The sequence below is a fragment of the Trichechus manatus genome, unplaced genomic scaffold (assembly GCF_000243295.1).
Source record: "Trichechus manatus latirostris isolate Lorelei unplaced genomic scaffold, TriManLat1.0 scaffold00112, whole genome shotgun sequence".
In the NCBI taxonomy this organism is placed as follows: domain Eukaryota; kingdom Metazoa; phylum Chordata; class Mammalia; order Sirenia; family Trichechidae; genus Trichechus; species Trichechus manatus.
Window position 1 is genome coordinate 4,336,792 of NW_004444048.1, and position 18,923 is coordinate 4,355,714.

General features: G+C 40.6%; 1 protein-coding gene across 1 annotated transcript in view; it reads right to left on the reverse strand.

Annotated features, from left to right (window-relative positions):
• Positions 1–3,316: 3,316 nt before the first annotated feature.
• The window catches only part of ITPR2 (inositol 1,4,5-trisphosphate receptor type 2), a 596,492-nt gene continuing 580,885 nt past the window's right edge, over positions 3,317–18,923 (reverse strand). The window contains exons 49-50 of the mRNA XM_023738100.1: positions 13,072–13,233; positions 3,317–12,320 (exon numbers count right to left, since the gene is read on the reverse strand). Of these exons, the coding sequence (XP_023593868.1) occupies positions 12,234–12,320; positions 13,072–13,233 (249 nt within the window). The 3' untranslated portion in view covers positions 3,317–12,233. The remainder of the gene's footprint in view (positions 12,321–13,071; positions 13,234–18,923) is intronic.

Below are 18,923 nucleotides of genomic sequence, written 5' to 3' on the forward strand. Positions count from 1 at the left end.
ACTGATAGACTGCACATGAGGAGCAATAGCCAGGAGCTGAACTGGGAAGCCAGAATTCTACCACTGAACATCAGTGCCTCCAGTAACCATATTTAGAGAGGTATTAAAAAATCGAGATACCAAGGAGGCTTTGCTGCTGCCTCCACCTTTAGTTCATCATTCAGTGGTATCCCTACCAACTGAAGGCTGACTTGAGAGTTTGGCAGGAACTTGATTCCTTAGGGCATCTCATGTTATTCTGAGGCTATTGTGTGCTACCTTTCCAGCTTCCCTTCTCCAGAATTACCAGAGAAGGGAGAATACAGAGGTCCTTTTAGTAGGAAACCATTTGCTTCACTCCAATTTCACACCTCTTGCTTGAGGCGGGATGATATGTATGGCTGGCAGCCTAAATTGCAGTGCCCAGCAAACAATCCTTGCAGAAGTAGAAGCGATTTCCTTCTACCCTGATTCTAATTCTCCTAAATTAGAGTCAGATATAGTATACTACTGTAGTATTTTTTATTCTATATAGGTGGAGCATCTCCATGCCCAGTAAGCATTACTCCTGGTAATATTCCTATCCGGGCTCGCAACCTTTTTTCTTCATTGACCAAGCATTCCAAGATGCATTGTGCTTCTATCCTACCCCATTCTACCTTCTGTTGTGTCATATTCAGGAAGCTGATTATTCTAGAGGTAGAATAAAAGGATCTGATGGGAATGGAATGGTAAAGAGGAAGTTTGATGCTGGAACTGACTGATTCAGAACATAGTTCTCATGTAAAAGATGCACGACCACCTGTTTTCAGAGGAGTGTGGCTCGTGTCTTAGAGTTAGACACAAACTGTGGAAGTGAGTCAAATTGTTCTCTCAGTTTCTTACTTCATGCTGTCCATGAACTATTCTGAGAATGAGATGTCTAGTGTGTGACCCAAGATACAATTCGAGATATTCCTTAATAAAATTTTTGTTAGTTTTAGTTATGATATTAAGTTATTTAGTTTATGTATTATTGTAGTATTTTGTTTTTGAATTATATTATTAGGTGTGGTATTACACTAGATTTTATCTGTTTATGAATATAAACTTAGGAGACAATATGTCAGGCTCTGATAGTCTACTAGTGTATTTAACAGGAAGTTCCACACCTTGTTTTTGAAACTCTCCCTTCCCTTTGGAAGCTATGATGGTGTAATGATTAAGAGCTATGGCTGCTAACCAAAAGGTCAGCAGTTCGAATCCACGAGGTGCTCCTTGGAAACCGTATGGGGCAGTTCTACTCTGTCCTATGGGGTCGCTATGAGTTGGAATTGACTCGACGACAACCAGTTTTTTATTTTTTTTTTGCCTCTTCTCTTCTCTTCTGAAATATTTCTTTTTCTTATACTAACTTTGATTTTTCTTTCTCACTCTCTTCTTTGGGTTTCTCTTGCTTCATCTTCTTTGGGACTCTGCCCTTGAACTTCTTCTCTTATTAATGTCTACTCTACCTTTTAGTATACAGTTGTTCCTTTGGCCTCATTTCCATGTATATCCTGCTAACTCTTAAGTCTTTTATCTCTAGCTTTGATGTCTCTCATGAACTTCAGACCTATATATTCAACTGACTAACAAATATTTCTTTCTGGATGTCTCTTAAACAACTAAAACTCAATGTGTTCAAGACTAAATTTATCTTCTACTCCCCCCTACAGCCTACTCCTTCTCAGTATTCTCTATCTTAATGGACAGCACCACTATTTTCCCATTCATCAAGGCAAAAGCCCAAGAATCATTCTGGATTCCTCTTTCTTTGCTTTTTAATTGTGTTTTAAGTGAAAGTTTACAGTTCAAGACAGTTTTTCATACAAAAATTTATACACACATTGCTATGTGACCCTAGCTGCTCTTGCTATAATGTGACAGCATACTCCTCCTTTCCACCCCGGATTTCCCATGTCCATTCAACCAGCTCTTGTCCCTTTTTGCTTTCTCATCTTGCCTCCAGACAGGAACTACCCATTTAGTCTCACGTATCTACTTGAGCTAAGAAGCACTCTCTTCATGAGTATTGTTTTATGTCCCATAGTCCAGTCTAATCTTTGTCTGAAGAGTTGGCCTTGGGAATGCTTTTAGTTCTGGGTTAACAGAGAGTCTGGAGACCATGTCTTCTGGTGTTCCTCCAGTTTCAGTTAGACAGTTAAGTCTGGTCTTTTTAGTAGAATTTGAGTTCTGCACCCTATTTTTCTCCTGCTCCATCAGGGACTCTCTGTTGTGTTCCCTGTCAGGGCAGTCATTAGTGGTAGCTGGGCACCATCTAGTTCTTCTGGTCTCAATCTGGTGGAGCCTCTGGTTTATGTGGCTCTTTCTGTCTCTTAGGCTAATACTTTCCTTGTGTCTTTGGTGTTCTTCATTCTCCTTTGCTTCAAGTGGGTTGGGACCAATTGATGCATCTTAGATGGCCGCTTACTAGCTTTTAAGACCCCAGATGCCACTCACCAAAGTAGGATGCAGAACATTTTCTTAATAAATTTTGTTACGCCCATTGACCTAGATGTCCCCTGAAAGCATGGTCTCCAGACCCCTGCCCCTGCTATTTTGTCCCTCCAAGTGTTTGGTTGTATTCAGGAAACTTCTTAGCTTTTGGTTTAGTCCAGTTGGGCTAACTTCCCCTGTATTGTGTGTTGTCCTTCCCTTCACCTAAGATAATTCTTATCTACTATCTAGTTAGTGAATACCCATCTGCCTCCCTTCACACCCTCGTAACCATCAAAGAATATTTTCTTCTGTGTTTAAACCTTTTCTTGAGTTCTTATAATAGCGGTCTCATACAATATTTGTCCACTTGCAACTGACTAATTTCACTCAGCATAATGCCTTCCAGATTCATCCATGTTGTGAGATGTTTTGCAGATTCATCGTTGTTCTTTATTGTTGCATAGTATTCCATCATGTGAATATACCATAATTTGTTTATCCATTTGTCCATTGATGGGCACCTAGCTTGTTTCCATCTTTTTGCTATTGTGAACAGTGCTGCAATGAACATGAGCATACATATATCTATTCGTGTGATGGCTCTTATTTCTCTAGGATATATTCCCAGGAGTGGGATTGCTGGATCATATGGTACTTCTATTTCTAGCTTTTTAAGGAAGCACCAAATCAATTTCCAAAATGGTTATACCATTTTACATTCTCACCAACAGTGTATAAGTGTTCCAGTCTCTCCAAGACCTCGCCAACATTTATTATTTTGTGTTTTTTGGATTAATGCTAGCCTTGTTGAGGTGAGATGGTATCTCATTGTAATTTTGATTAGCATTTTCTTTAATGGCTAATGATGGTGGGCATTTCCTCATGTATCTGTTAGCCGCCTGAATGGCTTCTTTGGTGAAGTCCCTGTTCATAACCTTTGCCTATCCTCTCTTTCTTATTTGACACCTGTGGTACAATGGATCACTTTTATATGTCTTTTCTCTCCATGGTTTTTTAACTCCCATCGAATGTCCTGGTAGGGCTATGCAAATAAGGCGCTTGTGGCCCACCAAGGGGATTAGAAAAGTGCATGGCATCTTTGTGGGAGTGGGACCATGCAAATAAGGTATATGGAATCCTAAGGAAGAGATTGGTCAGTTTTGACATCCTGCTACATTTAAAGGGAGACATGGAGAGAAAGGAGCTGTAACACAGAAGACAGTGAGAGACTGCGGTGAGAGCAGACAGGGACCAGGAGACTGGCATGTGGTGGGGTCACACAGAGCTAAGAGGTGCAACACTTGCCTCAGCAGGGCCCGGTGACAGAAGATTCCTAGCAGGGCCCAGCAGCAGCAAGACTCCAGCAAGGCCCGGTGGTAGAAGGTGAGAAGAAGCTGTCTTGATCAAGGAACTGCATCTTGAGTTGTTGTTCCTGTTACTTCCAAGTTGATCCCGATCCTGAGTTGTACTCTGTTACTTCCCTAATAAACCACTTAACTGTAATAAGCATGGTTTATGAGTTCTGTGAGACGTTGCAGCGAATTACCAGACCCAAAGTCAGGAGGGAGAGTAGTGAGGGGAGAGGGAGTATTGATGTTAGAGATGATGGAGTGGTGCACCAATTTGGAAAAGTTGGATATTTGGGACATCTTTAATCTCCACTCCATAGGAGCCAGCTTTGTGCTGACTCTTATAAAATAAATTTTTCACTTAATACACAATTGAGCCCCAAGTTTTGTAGATTCTCCCTTTTGAATATTTCTTGTAACTAACCTTTCTTTTCATCCCTACTGCCTACCCTTTGAGATAAAGACTTCATCATATCTTGCCTATACTACTGCAATAATCCTGACATATAAATAAGTAGTATATAAATATTTATTGAAATAAATAAATATGTAAATATGGAGCTAGAGGTTATTAAAAAACTCAAGGTTTGTTTGTTACATGAATGGATGTCTGCTCTATTCTAAATTTATGCAGCTGAGATTTTTGGAGCTGAAGTTTATATTTCTCCCAGTTAAATTTCATCAGAATAGCTTTGTTCATTGTTCCAGTTTTCTCAATTATTGTTAGTCTGTCCTCAATCATGTTTATTTTACTTTCCAACTTTGTCATCTCCACATTTTATAATTTTGCCATCTATTTCTTTATTCCAGACAATGATAGAAACTTTGGTTGGGAAAGGGCCAAGGACAGAGCTCTAGCCACAGGCCAAGGATATTTTACTCTAGGTTCACATTAAGTAAAATCATTCACTTGCATACAAATTTATAGAACTTTACCTTCATGCAGGACAAATTTCTCTATCTTGTCCACAGGAATACCACGCAAACTTTTCTTAAATGTCTTGTTGAAATCAATATAAACTGTGGCTATGGTATTCACTTATCTACACCTTCAGTGAGCCCATAAAAATATAAATGAGTTTACAAAAACTTGTTCTTAGGAACCACTTGCTGGACTTAAGACAACTTTCAATTTCTTTTATAAGACATTTTTAAATTTTAAAAAGCAATTTAAAATTTACAGAAAGCTTAGAAAAAGAAAATGGAAAATAAAGTATAACTCCGTAACCATTTTACAATGAATATCATTATAGTATATTCTGTCCAAGTTCCTTTTGAGTTCTTTTGAGAAGCATGTTTTTACATAATTAAGATAATAGTGTCTTTACAAATTTTTAGACATTTTTCTAAACTGACTCTGCCCGTTTTCCTATGTTGCCTCAGTTTCCATACTTCTCATGGATTTCATAATATTCCATCCTATGGCTAAATCATAAGTTTTAAACACAGTCACATAATGGCACATTTGGGCTGTATTTAAGTTATTGAATTATAAATAATGATATGATATGATGAACATTTTGTATATACAGATTTTTCTTTATTTTATATTTTCTTGGATAAATCCCAGTTGCATATTTTGCAACTGTATTATGTCTGTATTAGTCAGTTAGGCTGGGTTATGCTGTGGTAACAAATTATCACACACACACACACACATTTATTTAGCAACACTAAAATCTCCCCTTAAATTTCAATGGCTTAACACATAAAAGTTTATTTCTCACTCAAATCAATTCTTCTGTGGGTTTCAGGTCCTCCAGTATAGTTCTCTTCAAAGAGGTGACTCAGGGATTCAGGCTGGTTCTAACTTGGGCTCCACCATCTGTCTTAACAATTGGCCCAGCAGGGAAAGGACTGAAGGCTGCACAGGGGCTTTTTACTGGCTCAGCTTGTCAGTTCCACTCACAATCCATTGGTCAGAACTAGTCATGTCCCTTCACCTCATTGCACTGGGTGCCGGGGAGTGTGTCTTCCATGCACCCAGTATGAAAAGGAGTATCACTTCTTGGTGACTGAGCATTAGTGAGATCTACCAGTGAAGTGGTTTTGGGCTAAGTCAAATTTGACTAAGTTGGAACTACTATTCCTAGAATTTCCTTCCTCTTATGGTTACAGATTAGGTTTGACCACAGGGGATAGTTTCATGAGATTTGGAAGGTAGAAGTGAAGCAGCAGCCATTAAGCTCTGAAAGAGTAACAGGTGTCACTGCAGCTCACACCCTGATCCTCTGGCTCACCTTGTTGGTGTGGGCAGTACCCGGCCCACAGCTCCTTCAACTCCCATCAGATCTCCTCCTTCAGTTTCTCTGAATCCTGGGTCAGGTGTATATGCACCCAAGGTGAAGGACACCAGCTTATTTTTTAGGTAACCTGCGCTAGGGAGTTTGGAGGTGGTGAGAGATAGTTGCAAATTTCAGTCCCCATGGGTTCCAGTTTGCTTTTCCTTTCTCTTGCTTCTCTCCAAGCTTTCTTCCCAACTGTAACTGTTGAATTACAGTGACTTCAGGTCCACTACCAGATGCAGAAGCCCCAGCCTTCCAGAGCTTTCCCCAGCTCTTCACCACAATTGTATAATGTCTAGTCCCTAAAAAAAATTCTTCTTCCATATTACTCATAGTGGTTGGCTTCCCTGATCAAACCGGAATCAATAGTCATATATTAACTTTTTATAAAGTAGGGCTGAATTTTAAGCTATTCTGTTCACATAATTCTTATTTGAATATTCTGCAGAGAAGACCAGGATTATAATCTTTTGACCCATGTTGAAAGAGAGGAGAAAACAAGTTATGGTATACAGAAAGGAGGATACAATTGTCCAAAGTGAAGACAATTATAAAAACAAAACAAAAAGCACAGTTATAAGAACAGGGAGCCGTTTTGGAAGAAACCTTTTCCTATGCAAATAGGCTTTAGGGAGAGGCTTTGGAAGGATGTGCTGCAGTGAATCGTAGAGGAAACAGACACTTGCATCCATGGTCAGTGCTGTTCCCCATTGCCATTGAGTCAATTCTGAATCATAGCAACCCTACAGAACAGAGTACTGCCCCATAAGGTTTCCAAGGGGCGGCTGGTGGATTCAAACTGCCAACCTTTTGGTCAGCAGTGTAACATTTAACTACTGCGCCACCAGAGCTGCCCAACTTTCAGTTAGCAGCCGAGCCCTTAACCACTGCACCACCAGGGCTCCAGGGTAACTACCTGGAGTAAATTTTACCCCAAGGGCCACAGTTAAAAGTGAGTAGGCTAATCTAGGGAAAATCCATATTGAAACTGTAGAACCAGAATTTTCTGTTAAATTGAGTCAAACTGAGTTTGAACTAACAACTAATCTCTGTTCCTATAAATTTCCTACTGGCATAAAGTTTGATATGGGTTTCTTTGCTTGCCATGTGGCCGACTCCATGCGCCTCTGCTGTGGGGTAGGGGCACAGGAGAGGCTAAAGTACACAGATTCTTCATCTGAGGATGTGCTCTGCAGAGTAGGCTTTTGAAGGCTCTGGTCAAAGCACTCCCCTCCACATACATACTACTGCCTTTAGTGCCAATTACTCTCACTGGAAGAGGAGCTCGGTTGTCCAATGTCCCTCCCCCAAACTTTCCTCCAATTTGCAAAAGCCAAACAAAACAATTGCCTCACTTATTCAAGGAACTGTGGCACACTGGAAAATACCCATATGAGTAAAGAACTCTATTCATAGACTGCATGTGACTTGTTCAACCTCTGTTGACTTCCGCTGTTGCGTGCTTAGCTCTCTTCTGAGGGGAACTATCATTTATTTGAAGTACTGGATGTTTAGAACGAGGAAATACTACATGAACAGATGGTCTTTGCCCACTGAGCGCATGATGGCCATCAGACACGATGCTGATATTATCCAAGGAGATGTTGATAAATTGGGGATTTGACTAATCCCCAGTAAACCCTGGGCACATCAATCCATCAGGATTTGCTCATCAGTATAGTTCAAGCTGAGGCCCTGGTGGTGCATTAGTTAAGAGTTCGACAGCTAACCAAAAGGTTGGCAGTTTGAATCCACCAGCCGCTCCTTGGAAACCCTATGGGGCAGTTCTACTCTGTCCTACAGGGTCACTATGAGTTGGAATTGACTTGACGGCAATGAGTTTTCATAGTTCAAGTCACCAAAATTTTTGTGCCTCGTATCTCGCTTTGTAAAATAGGAGTAATAATGCCTTTTCACACCAATGGAATTGTTATTTAGAAACATAGTAAGATATGGGAAATCCTGGTGGCGTAGTGGTTAAGAGCCACGGCTGCTAACCAAAAGGTCAGCAGTTGGAATCCACCAGGCGCTCCTTGGAAACTCTATGGAGCAGTTCTACTCTGTCCTATAGGGTCGCTATGAGTCAGAATCGACTCCACAACAACAGGTTTTGGCTTGGTTGGTAAGAGATAAATAAAGAAGTTAAAGTATCACATGCAAAAAAGTTATGTAAATCCAAGTTTACTAAGTTATAAGTTATACTAATCTGGTCTTGACATATTTTATTAGAATCAAGTTTTTTGAGGCCAATATATTAATCCTGTACTCCAGGAAAACAAACGTCTGCTAGTGATATCAGAAGTACCGGCATGAAAATTGCATAAATTATTCAAGTCCATGAAAACACTCCAGAGATGATACCTGGATTTGTTTTCAGATTTCTCAATTTTCACATGCATTTTAGCTCCTTTGCTTGGTTTTGTGTGTATGTGGGTTTTTTTCCTATCAAATGAGATAGCTTTATCAATACTTATTTCAGACACAGCAAATGAGTGGCTAAAGGACCTCATTTGGCCTCACGCATGTTCTAAAATCTGAAATTAGCTGTCAAATTTTGAAAATAGAGAGCTCACTGTGGCCTCCTCAACTCCTTACACACAGCACACACTCCGTACTCACATAGCATTTCGGTTACTTGTCTGGCCTATGTATGCATCTGTGTTTGTGTTTAAGATGCTGCTCCGCTGCTTTGCATTGCATCATGTATTACAGTGTATTGGAATTGGGTTTGTGGGTCACACTGTGCTGCTCTGTCATTCCACATAGCTTTAACAACAGCTATAGGAACAAGCCATTTTATAGATGCTCTTTCACAAGTCATTATTCTCAGTATGTTTAAGGCCATTTTCTTGAGTCTATAATCTGTTACATCATTATGCCTGTGCAATATTTACTTACTTATGTCCAAGTCTACTGGATCCTGGAGGGTGAGCTCTTTTTTTGCTATTCTCTAAAGTTTATTCTTTCTTTTCCCTAATGGTAGTGTACTGGGAAGCTGAAGGCTCATTCTTTACTTTCCCTCAAAGCTTCCCCAGCCTCTCTATGCAATTTCCGTCCTGGGAGGTGGGGGGTAAGGGGTGGGGCATACTGCACTACTATTTGTTATAAAACAACTGTAAAATAAAAGAGCCACCAAAACATTGGGTTGTGAGCTGAGAATACAGGAATAGGCATGCAATTAGTTCTGATTTGAATGAAATGTCTTCCTGATCCGATCAACAATCTACTAGAAACTGAATTCTCTTTAACAACAGAAAAATATGCAAAAGAAAAAGCCCTTTTCTAAACTAACTTTTTTAAGGGGTAGAAAATATGATAAATTTTTCAATGTATACAATTTATTTATGAATATTATAGTGTTGTACAATTTTCTCACCTAAAAATGTTTTAAAATGATGTTTTAATGCAGCATAATTGCATTTAAACTCTTGGGTCTCATAATGGAACATATAGTGAAACAAAATCCCTTTGAAATTAAAAATTACAATTAGCAGAACCTGATCCTTTTAAACCAATATGGATTTTAATAACTAAACATTAAACATTTTCCTTAACATTAAAGTCAAAGATGATTTTATTTTAATATCACTATATAAATATAAGGGTATTAATTGATACTTGCCTAGGTCAAATATTCCAGTTACATTAACAAACATATATATATATATATTTGTTATATATATAAAACAAGTATAATTTTATTGAAAATGTCAAGTTTCCCCATTAGTATCTTCTCTGTTGTAAATTTAATGTCCTAGAAAGGGCCTTTTTTGTTTGTTTTTTGTTTATTTTGCTTCATAATCTCTAAGCATTTAGGCAGGAAAGAAAGAGGCATTAAAAATACAACTCAGAAATATTTAAATTTTGATCAATAATAGTCTTGTTAGCTGCAAACTCCTGGATACTTCCAGAGGAGAAGAAAAGCTGTACAACTGTGAGCTGCCACTACACAGTGGTTGGAGAGTTTAGGTCATTTCCAGATAGCAGTTACATACCCAATGGCTTACTCCCTGTAAGAGCAACTACCACTGTGTCAGAAACGACTAGATAGTTCATCATCTGAAACGCAGGCTGCTCACAACTGCACAAATCAATTTATTCTCTTGAATTTTAGTTCAGACATCAGAAATATTTTATTTTATGCTGAAATAGAGATGGGTTCCTACATTGGAATATTGTCACTATTTACCACTTTTCTCTTCTTTTCCCCACCTGTAAAACTTTCTGCCTGATTGAAATATTTTAAAGTGTACCCTTCACCTAATACTGCTGATAACAATGATAGTCTTGGATTAAAAAAACAAAAACAAAAAATGGCTGCACTACTTTTATTTGGGTGAAGCCATTTAAAAAACAAAATTGTGATACATTCTAAGGTTTTAATTGAGTAATGAATTAAGGGTAATTGAATGATAGCTGAATTTCTCAAGCATTTATTGAATCCTTACTAGGTTCAAAGTTGTCAGCTGAAAGCAGAAACTTCTCAACTTCTTATTATTTTTGGACCATGGATGTCATGGTCCTTCAGAGATCAGTCAGGAAAAATACTATCATGTCAAAGTAAAGAAGGCTTAGCTTGGGATGATACTGGGTCTATCAGTGGATTCAGTCCAAAAATTTGTTCCTATGAGTTCCAACAGCTTTGATCCAAGTCTACATTTTAACGATGTGTAGAAGAATTGGTTCAGGCTTTCTTTACATTCTCCACAAACCATGATTTGAGATTTTTAGCAACTAATAAGTAATATTAGACAAATCCAAAAGCTTTGAAACAGTGATTACAAACCCTATTTGGACCTTAAACCTTAGTGGTAATAAGTGAAAGTTTAAAGACTCTGGAGGCAATTTTTTGTTCTTGTGGGGCAGGAGCCAGAATGTCAATTTGCAAAGTGACTTCCAGAGACTAGTGTCATGTGCTTTGCACCCTTGCCACAAAGCAGTTCTCTTAACATTTTCATTATCTGTGTATTGCTCTAACATACTAAATGTATAGTCTCTAAGAATAATCTGAGCATGGAGGGTTATCTTCTCCCTCCACAAAGCCTGGTTACATAATTTCACATGAAAACAATTTGGGAGAGAGATTATTATCTTTCTACATTTTCAAAACCCCTTACTGATACAGTAGGAAGATACGCAATTGAGATGTTCCTTTTTTTGAGTGTTCAAAAAATTTCTTGGATTATTTTTCCCTACTGCAGGATTAGAATAAATAAAAGCACTCAGTTCCTTGAGGAAAGCAAATATGAATCAAATAGCTTTTACTCCATTTTCTAAAAGGCAATGCCACCATCGTAAGAGTCTCAATATTTCCTGTCACCTTTAAGCTTTTTCATTTATTAATCTCAATGTATTTTAATAGCAGACATATATTCTAAAAGTATTCTTCCCTGGGGCTTACTGTCAGCTTTTTCTTCCCAAAATCTTTTAAAATCTTAGACTATATATGACTTAAAACATGTTTTTAACAAGTTATGTGAAAATCCCCTTTGTGCTCCACATTGACAGAGCACCTCTGAGCCAAGGAGAAAGCAATCACGTTCTGGTTGTGTTGTCAGCGTGAGGGGCTTAAGCTCCAAAGCACTAAGTTCCCAGCGCTGTAAATCCTCTGTGTTTCGTGATCTCAATAAGGAAAAACTGCCCTGAGAGAAATACAGCATGGAAGCATTAACATTTTTCTTTCCAACCCTTGTCGTTTTATCTTTTTCAGTTATTTTCCTTAGTAAAACTTAGCCACCAAAGTATTACTTCCCATAACACTGACCCATATGCTACAATTAAAAGAAATAAATTCCAACCAACCACGACAAAGGTTTCTGTCGGCATTTAAGACAAAACTGACTCTAATCAGTCATAGCTGCCCCATGTCTCCTTCCCCCCGTCCCTCCCTGCCCTTTCCATCCATTTGAACAAGTTACTTCACGTTGCGTTAAGAATGTGTGATGTGTGCTTTCTAGCTGCTGCATTTAAGGCTTGGTCTTCTCAACCATGAAAACACAGTTAGAAATTGTTCTCAGAGCTAAACCACTTAACATCTTGGCACTTGGTTGTTTTTAACTTTTCAACAATAGGCACTGTTCACTCCCCTCCATCCCAGCTCTTTATTCAAGAATCAGGCAGGGCACTGATGAAAGGCTAGTCACGGCTAAGCCCCATGGTATCAGTGTGGTGGCATGTGATGATTCACATGGGGTGTGTTTGAACCCAGAAAGCCCAGTCTCTGCTTATTCTTCCTTTGTTCTGTCATCTGAGGAAAAAGAGAGAGAGAGTGTGTTGAACTGATTTGTTCACTCTTACCCAGTGCTGGTCAGCCATTACATTTTGGAATTAATATTTCCTAAGCTCCTGAAGTCTGTCTGGCATCATATAGAATACAGTTTGTTTTTTTTTTTAAGGAAAAATATTTTTAAAAAAGTGAATTTCCATAAAGAGAGAAAAAGAGTAACCCCTTGTGGTTAGGAAACAGGAAACCATGATTTTTTTAAAGCAGGGCTTGCTTGTCATGTAATCATCACGATCATCCTAGTCATTTTAATAGCTATCACAGTGTTGATAGTATTTTTAACAATGCTAACACTTCTACATTATCAAGGCATTGATTATAGCATTGAAATGACAGATATGAATGGTAATTTACCTTTCTAATGAGTTTAGTAATCATTATGACACCAGAAAATATGATTATCTACCAAAAAGCACAAAAAGGTTCTTGTATTTTGGCACTTGCTCCTTCCTTCCCCCTTCTATAGAAGGAGAAGTGCCTCACAAAGATGGGGAGGTGGAAAGAAAAGAAGCCTCTGCTGGCTGAGATGTTCGTGTTACAGCACAAAATCAGTAAGGTTGCTTTACCCGAGCTGCTACTGTTTCATCCATGGCATGTGAACTGGAAGACAACCCTCTGTGGATAGCAATTTTTCTCACAGGAGTCTCTGGGCCTCCACTTGCCCAGGTGGTGAATAATTCTACCCCACCTAGCTCTATCTCCCAGGTGCACTGACCTGCTCCTTCAGCTCCGCCAGCTGACCCGACAGCTGTTTGACCAGACTCATGGTCGATTCCAACTTCTCCTGCAGGTTCCGAATCTCATTTTGCTCACTGTCACCTTCATTGCTAACAAGGGACATGGCTCGCATCCGAGGAAACCAGTCCAAATTCTTCTCCTATGAGCAAACGTTCAGAACAAGGGATTAGTGTGGAAGGTAGTCTGAAGTTCCATAAAGAAGGGTTACTGATGTTCGTTGTTATAACATTTAAATCAAAGTCTCCTACCACTCAACTCAAAAGGTACTCTCTCTGGCCAGGACTGGGAAGGGGATTGAGGTGGGACGCCGTCAAGGGGGTGGGTAGAGGGAAGTAGACACTGGTCTTCATGGGCTAGGGGAAGATCTCAACTATTGGAACACACTCCTTAGGGGCTCCCAGGGAGGTCCTGCATGAAGCATTTCGAGCAGTGCCATGAGCCCTGTGGGCATTCAGTGAATCTTGATGAATGATGACGTACGGTCTGGAGGTGGGGAGAGCAGATCCAACTGTGTGGGTACAGCACAGGCATGAGCTGTTTCTCCTCCACCCCTGGCACAGAAGAGAAGGGGGTGGTGGAATAGAAGGGTGGTAAAAGAAATGTTTCAGTTCCAGCCACCCACACTAGTTCACCTCCCACTTCCCCAATACAGGCTCCTTAGCAGCTTGGTTGATGCACTCTGCTCAGTGAAGAGGGAAGTGGGAGGGCATGGCCCCAGGTTACTCTGTCTGCTCCCTTTGGAAACATTTTATTACAGTTGGGGCAAGGTTTCAGAGTGAGACTTCCCCAGAGGGCAAGAGCTGGTACTACTTCTGTTTTTCTAGGAGTGGGTGTGTAGTACGTGTATGCACACGTGTACTACATGCATGCATGTGTGTGAGCATATGAATGCATGGGTACTTGAGTGCGTGCATGCATGGACATGTATGCCTGTGTGTTTCTCCTCCACTACTGTAGAGACACTGGTTAGCCTAGATTCCCAGCCCCCTAGAAAACTCTGCTGGATTGCCTAATGTCATAGAATCACTGTGCATTACTTACATTAGTTTTTTTAATCCTCAGCAAGGCTCTTCAAGCTAAATCATATTATCCCTATTTTAAAGACAAGGAATAGAGGCTCCAGCAGTTTAATTACCAGTGTCAGAAGCTTGCAAATGGCAGAGCTGGGATTTGAAGCCAGGTAAGCCACTGATTGTGTCTGTCAGTCTGTACCTCTATCTACTTACCTATTTTTCTAAGTCACCTTCTCCCAACATTTATTGTAGTGACCTTCTTGCTTAAGATTCTTTCCACTCCAGAAAGGCCCTTTGAAATGGCTGCAACTACCTCTGCCTGGGGGACTCCTAGAATGAGCATCCACAGAGTGCTTTCCTTCCCAAATACGGTGGAAAGCCCTAACCTATGTATCTCTGGGCTTCAATCTCAATCTCTTCGGGTTTCTTGGGTTGCATTTTGTTGTTGTTGTTGTCAGTCAAGGAATAACAAACAAGTTCTTCATAGCTCCCTGTGATGATTAATTTTACATGTCCAATTGGCTAGGACCAATAAGCAACATCATAATGGAAAAAAGACTGAAGTTGTCAAGAATTTCATTTTGCTTGTGGCTTAGGACCAGTTGCCATCAAGTCGATTCCAACTCATGGCAACCCCATGTGTGTTAGAACCGTGCTCCATACGGTCTTCAATCACTGGTTTTTTGAAAGTAGGTCATCAGACCTTTCTTCTGAGGTGCCTCTGGGTGGACCTGAACCTCCAACCTTTTGATGTTTATAAAGCATTTAACACAGGTCTGTTTTCCATTCTCCCTACCAGATCACACACCTGGATCCACAATCAACACCCATGGAAATCAGACAATGCATTGCACTGGGCAAATCTGCTGCAAAAGACCTTTTTAAAGTGTTAAAACGCGAAGATGTCACTATAAGGTCTAAGGTGTGCCTGACCCAAGCCATGGTGTTTTCAATCACCTCATATGCATAGGAAGGCTGGACAATGAATAATGAAGATGGAAGAAGGATTGACGCCTTTGAATTATGGTGTCTGCAAAGAATATTGAATATACTATGGACAGAAGAATGAACAAATCTGTCTTGGAAGTACAGCCAGAATGCTCCTTAGAAGCAAGGATGGCAAGACTTCATCTCACATACTTTGGACATGTTATCAGAAGGGACTAGTCCCTGGAAAAGGACATCATGCTTTGTAAAGTAGAGGGTCACCAAAAAAGAGGAAGACCCTCAACGAGATGCACTGATACAGCGGCTACAACAATGGGCTCAAGCATAATAACGATTATGAGGATGGCGCTGGACCAGGCAGTGTTTCGTTCTGTTGTGCACAGGGTCACTATGAGTCAGAACTGAGTCAACAGCATCTGACAACAACAACAACATGGTTCCTAGTTGTTTGACCAAACATTAGTGTAGCCGCTGTCATGGAGTAGTTACATGTGATTTGAATCAGTTGGCCTTGGGTAGAGCAGATTACTTTCCATATGTAATCTAATATAATGTAATCAATCTATCAGTTGAGGTCATACCAGTAGAGAGTGGATCATAAACCTAATTGCTTCTGAGTTATTAAAACACCATAATAGACACAGAGACACACACAGGGAAGACAGATATCTATAAGAGGATTGCCTACAAGCAAATGAACCCTAAGAATAGCTGGCAGACACCAGAAACTAGGAGAGAAACTCACATGGCCAAGACCCTGATTTGGACTTCTAGCATGCAGAACTGTGAGAAAATCAATTTATGTTCTTTAAAGCCACTTACTTTTTGTATTTGTGTTACAATAGCACTAGAAAATTAAGACACCCCTCAATCCCAATGGCAGTGAAAGGGTTGATAAAGGATTAAGGATAAAAAATACCGAAGCATTTGGAACAGCACTTCAACAGCTGTAGCTAATTAGCATTTCAAAGGAGAATACTAATTTACTCTGACTTGCAGAATGACAGTTGGATTCATTCATTCAATTGGTCCTTCTACATCTATTGCCAGGTATTCAGGCACACATACTCTGATAAGACAGATGTCTGCTCTCAAGGAGCTTGTGGCTTAGGACCACTTGCCGTCAAGTCGATTCCAACTCATGGCAACCCCACGTGCGTCAAAACTGTGCTTCACAGGGTCTTCAATCACTGGTTTTTTGAACGTAGGTCACCAGGCCTTCCTTCTGAGGTGCCTCTGGGTGAACTCGAACCTCCAAGCTTTTGATGTTTATAAAGCATTTACCACAGGTCTGTTTTCCATTCTCCCTACCAGATCACACGTTAATGTTCACCACGCCAGAACAGTTTTGATGACACTCCTAACTCCCTACACTTTTGTATGTCTTCCTTATCTGTCCATCCACCTTGGCTGCTGGTGAACAGTGCTCTTGGCTGATACCATTACAAGGCATGATCTCCCACTTTGCCAGGCCATCCATACTGTCCCACAAATGTTTAATGGGCTCCTATTTGGCTTCCTCTGATACACTAAAGAAAATATTGAAGTTGTCAAAGATTTCCTTTTACTTGGATCCACAATCAACACCCAGAGAAGCAGCAGTCAAGAAATCAAACGACATATAGCACTGGGCAAATCTGCTGCAAAAGACCTCTTTAAAGCGTTAAAAAAGCAAAGATGTCACTTTAAGGACTAAGTTGGGCCTGACTCAAGCCAGGGTATTTTCAATTCCCTCATGTGCACGCAAAAGCCGGACAATGAATAAGGAAGTCTAAAGAAGAACTGATGCCTTTGAATTATGGTGTTGGCGAAGAATATACACCATAGACTGCCAGAAGAATGAACAAATCTGTCTTGGATGAAGTACAGCCAGAATGCTCCTTAGAAGTGAGGATGGGGAGACTACGTCTTACATACTTTGGACATGTTATCAGGAGGGGCCAGTCCCTGGAGAAGAACATCTTGCTTGGTAAAGCAGAGGGTCAGTGAAAAAGAGGAAGACCTTCAACGAGATGGATTGACACAGGGGCTGCAATGATGGGCTCAAACATAGCAAGGACTGTGAGGATGGTGCAGGACCAGGCAGTGTTTCATTCTGTTATACATAGGGTTGCTATAAGTCAGAAGTGACTCAGCAGCAACTAACAGCAACAACATTTGGTTTCCTTTGCCCCTTCTCCATGACACCTATTTCAGATCTTCCCCCTTTGCTCCATCTCCCTATCCTGTCACTGCCCCAGTTGTAATTATATATTTTTGTCTTTCTAACCAGAGTTCTTAAACTTTAGTGTACACAAAAATCACATACATCCCCTAAGAGGTTCTGACCCTGGTGGCACAGTGGTTAAGAGCTCAGGCTGCTAATCAAAAGGTCAGCAGTTTGAATCCACCAGCCACTCCTTGAAAACCCTATGGGGCAGTTCTACTCTGTCCTATAGGATTGTTATGAGTCAAAACTGACTCCGCGGCAACAGGTTTGGGTTTTTGGTTTTTGGAGTGGGGACGGAATCTGCAGTTTAGCCCCAGGAGTTTTTGTATGCACAGTGTACAGTCCACTCTTTGAGGAGTCTTAAACCATGGAGTCCCTGAGTGGTGCAAATGGTTAACACGCTTGGCTGTTAACCAAATGTTGGAGGTTTGAGTTCAACCAGAGGCATCTCAGAAGAAAGACCTGACTATCTACTTCCAAAAAATCAGCCACTGAAACCCCCATGAAGCACAGTTCTACTCTGACACACATTGCGTCGCTATGAGTTGGAATCGACTCGACGGCAACTGGTGCTTGTTCTAAGCCACAAGCTCCTTAAGAGCAGATACCTGTCTTATTAGACTTTGCATGTCGGAATACCTGGCAATAGATGTTGAGGGACTGGTTGAATGAATGAATCCAACTGTCATTCTGCAAGTCAGAGTAGGTTACTGCTCTCCTTTCAACAACCCAATGAACTTAGGTTCTATTATTATCTGAATTTTACAAGTAAAGAAACTGAGGCTAACAAGTAATTTAGCTGGGATCCCAGCCCAGATCTATCTGCATTGAGATCTGTTGGCAGGACAGGGGCCTGCGGACAGAAAGAGAAATATTGAAATTTAAAATTCTGAAGGTGGAACAACCCTGGGAAATGAAAGTTCCAGGGCATAGATCTGGGTGGGAGTGTCTTAAATCTAGTGGAAGTAAATGTCACTGAATTTGCATGAATTGTCCACAAAGCCCCTGAAGTCATCCTGAAAGACGTCAGTAGCAACGGTGGATGAGAAATGTGTGAGCAAAGGGCCATCAAGTTTGAGAAAAGGACAGTAATGGGAAGGGCTAGAAAAGTGCAATTTTATGTCAAAGTGAAGATGTGATGATTTCTTGGCAACAAAGGACCAAGATTCTGCTGAGGTTCTTAATATGGGGGTATAGGGAAAATAGGCAGCTTCTACTGGAGGGCTAAAGGACAAGGGGATTCTCTTGGGATAGCCAAGAAGGCGCATTCTGCAAGAGGAAAGGTAGACTATGACAGAATGGGATTCCAGAGGGGCTGTCGGAACAGAAGAGTTTGGGAACCTCAGAAGGCTGGGCCTGGGGTGAGAAGGTACAAGGAGATATGGTGATGCCCAACACGAGGAATGGTGAGAACATCCATTTTCAGAAAGTTTCCAAAAGAAACAGGCAAAACATTGTTCTAACACTTAGCAGACTGCCAAAGAGAACTTGAGTGAGTGTTTGTGAAACTGCCTCTAAAGAAATGATATTGCTGATGCCCATGGGGCGGGGGTTAGTCAATTCCATGGTCTCTTGCTTTTGAGGAAGCAACTGCAGCACCCTGTGGACCATCACCCAAGTTATGTGGGACATGGGACTCTCCCTCCCTACACCCTCTTT